We start from the raw sequence: 3,501 nt of genomic DNA, 5'->3' as shown, positions 1-3,501 counted from the left end.
TTCACAAATTTGACGAAATCGTAGCTCATTCTATCTCTATACACCAAGTCCTTAGGAGGAGTTTCAATAAAAATTTCCCTAAGACTTCTGCAGTGTAAAAACATAGGCTGATATCTTTTGTTGTATGATGGTATTTCTTTGAAAATGACTTTCTCGAGTTTTTTGCATCTAACAATTTCGAATCTCCCAGTACTATTTATTGTAATTTCGAGTAAGTTTGGGCAGCTGTCTATATAAATTGTGTCATTTGTTTCCGACAAAATTGTAATTTTTTCAACTTTCTTACAATCTGTGAAATTGCCCCACCCAAGACTTGAAACTGTTTTTGGTATTTCTATGTTTAACACATCAACATCATTAAAAACGTTGAATGCAATTCGACCGCAAAAATCGGGAATGACACCATTCGTTAATAAAAAGTCTTTCTTGGTATATACAAATTGTTTACACGTCAGTCCGACCTTCTCTAAAATTTCTTTCATAAAACAGGCCACTGGGGAGACAAGACTGTTTCCTCTGACACTTTTGATACTTTTCAGATTGCTTAAAAATGGCAAGCTGTCGAACTCCAAATCAGCTGGAATAGTCAATGCCGTGACTTCATCAAGTCCATCATTATCATTAATTTTGACAACATTTGAAAGGTCGAGTTTCTTTATTTTTGTCCCCATAAGTGCGCGTGACCTAATTCGTGTAACACTTTTAGGAATGTCCATCTCTTCAATTCCAATAACTCCCTGAAAAGCGTCTATTCCATATTCGTCGGCGGGGAGTTGAAAGGCGTTAATTTTCTGGTCGTCGTTTAAACCTCTTATGTCCATTGCTGAAATGAGTAATTTGTGAGGAATTGAACCAAATGCTTTTGATGACGACAAATTGATTAACGCGTCTAACTTGGTTGTTCCAACACTTTTCACTGATTTGATATTAAACGCGTCGTAAAACGATTCATGACCGACACTAAGCACTTCACCCAAAGTAATTGCAGTCAATTTAGTGCACGACCCGAAGCACACATCACCAATTATTTTGACATTAGAAATATCGATGTCTTTCAGAGACAAACAATTGTTAAAACAGCGAGGTGGGAGTTCTCTCACTCGCTTGTTTAATATAATACTCGTGAGTGTTGAGCAATTATGAAAGCCATAATTACCAAGCGAAACAATACCACTCAAGTCTAAACCAACCTTTTTATCTTCATAGTATTGAAACGTCTGTCCACATAAATGGGTCGCACCTTCATGTTTTTTATACTTTATAAAGTCGGCTAATGTATAATTGACATGTGTGAAAGTGGAATTGGGCGACTTCTTTTTTAGGTAGTCAGTGTATGATATTGGGTATTCATAGACATAATGAAAATAACCTGCAGGAGGGCATTCATTTTTTTTGTAAAGATGATACGTCTCGACGTTTGGAAAGAAGTTAAAGTGAGAGAAGAGGTATATGGGATTGTAGCGAAACATCGCGGGTACTTCTTGGAACTTTTTGCACACCTTAATGATTTTAATGAAGTCACCGATGTTTTTGAAATATTTTGAGACAATCATAAGTGAGTATCGGTCAAGTTGGCTCGTCTTGCTCATTTGGTTTAGAATTATTAGAATTGGTTTATCAGTCTTTATTAATGTAATTAGTTTGTCATATTTTATAATAATAAATTTGGACAAATACGGCGTTTCATAATTTAATAATGAGTTTTATTTTTTCATGACTTCCAATTTTCATTTTATTTATATAAATTTAGAAAAAAAAACATTTTTTTTTGTTTTAACATTTATAACAAAAATTTTAAATTCAAAAAATCGATACAGAAACATCATGTGTGTGATTTAAAAAAAACGTTTAATAACATGTAAATAAACTACTTATTCAATACAAATAAGAAGAAAAAAATTGGATTAACATCACACAAAAACACAAAAAACATATTAATTATTGTAAATAATTTAAAACTTACAAAAATGATTATTTTACATAGATATATATTTTTAAGAGAAACAACTAAAAACTACATTAATGTCACGGTTGGACGGATACCACGGGATGGTGGTCGCACAATACTTTTCCACTATCACGGATTTCTTTACACTTGAAGAGGTTAGTCATTCGTTCAGTGGAACTATGTCGAAATTCCACACAAACCCATTTCCTCTTTCAACGAAAACCCTTAAATATTTCCCGTCTATTGAGACGTTGAACATTTGGAGCGAAAGTGATGAAACGTTTGGAAACAAAGTTATTAATTCAAAGTGCACACTTTCACCCAACAAAACCGACTTTTTCAAAATTGTGGTATTTTACACTGTGCCATACACGCCCTTTAAAGAGGACTGTGCTCAGAATGTTTTCTACAAAAACATTGAATACACTTATCACGACAGAGAAAAATATGGCTGTGTTATACCAAAGGAGGTCACGTGCATTGGAAATGGATGTTTTTCAACAGCGAAACTCACAACACTTGAAATTCCAAGTAATGTTGTTTGTATTAATAGTTATGGTCTGAGTATTAGAGGATTTGACTGGTCGATTTGTGATACTCTCACGCGCATCTCTCTCACAGACAAAATCACACAAATCGAAGAAAACGCTTTTTACAATTTGAAAATTGAGGATATTGTCCTTCCTAAATTAGTCAACAATCTTCAAAATTTCTGCTTTAGAGACTGCACATGTTTAACACGAGTCGTTCTTCATGAAGGTATTGAGAGTTTTGGACAAGGTTGTTTCGAAAATTGCAGACAACTGACAAACATAGAGATTCCAAATAGTGTCACTTCGATTGGACCAGGGTGCTTTTATCAATGCATGAGCATCAACAAACTTATCTTCCCATTAAAGTTAAAAGTGATACCTTCGGAGACGGCATATCTATGCAAACAACTCACTACGGTCGTCATCCCAACCAGCGTCACACGTATTAATGCAAACGCCTTTTTGTTTAATTACAAATTAACTGAGTTGAATTTGCCTGACACTGTTGTTGTGTTGGGAGAGAGATATTATGACAATGTTCAAAATAAATATGATGGGTATTTTGATAATGGAAGATTTATGGAATATGGAGGTTTGGAAGGTTATCGCCCTTGAATAAATCAGAAGTTACAGTTTTTTATTTTTTTTTCAACATTAATTTATTTCCAATGTTAAAATCTAAAACATGAAAATATTGTTTTAAATTAATTATCAATCACAAAATAACACTTTGTAGTTAAAAATAATAACAGTCAAAGGCGTTTATTTGTCGTAATTATCATTGTCGAACTTGTTTAATCATTCAGTTAGCCAATTATTTGGGTTTACGACAATTAAATATTTTGTTCTCGAATCTGTAACTTTTGTTGAATTAAAAACCAAATTTTATAAAAAATAATTTCAATATTAAATAGAATTTTCTACACAATTCACTCATTTACGACAAATAGACGCCTTTGACTGTGGTTTTTCATTCTGTGATTATATCAATCATTAAATTTAATTTAAACAAATTTAATT

At 32.8% G+C, this 3,501-nt stretch overlaps 2 protein-coding genes across 2 annotated transcripts; one reads left to right on the top strand and one right to left on the bottom strand.

Annotated features, from left to right (window-relative positions):
• Positions 1 to 1,589, bottom strand: EIN_024870 (hypothetical protein; the record flags this gene model as incomplete). Its single annotated transcript, XM_004257431.1, has 1 exon — positions 1 to 1,589. A coding segment is annotated over one exon (1,589 nt), but the record flags the coding sequence as incomplete, so codon positions are not given.
• Positions 1,590 to 2,022: 433 nt separating this feature from the next.
• On the top strand, positions 2,023 to 3,096 carry EIN_024860 (hypothetical protein; the record flags this gene model as incomplete). The annotated part of the gene is made up of 1 exon (XM_004257430.1): positions 2,023 to 3,096. The coding sequence occupies one exon, from the start codon at positions 2,023 to 2,025 to the stop codon at positions 3,094 to 3,096; it is 1,074 nt and encodes a 357-aa protein (XP_004257478.1).
• Positions 3,097 to 3,501: the final 405 nt, after the last annotated feature.

This window comes from Entamoeba invadens, assembly GCF_000330505.1.
Source record: "Entamoeba invadens IP1 unplaced genomic scaffold scaff_1105074724629, whole genome shotgun sequence".
Classification (NCBI taxonomy): domain Eukaryota; phylum Evosea; order Mastigamoebida; family Endamoebidae; genus Entamoeba; species Entamoeba invadens.
This window is presented reverse-complemented; position numbering and strand designations above follow the sequence as displayed.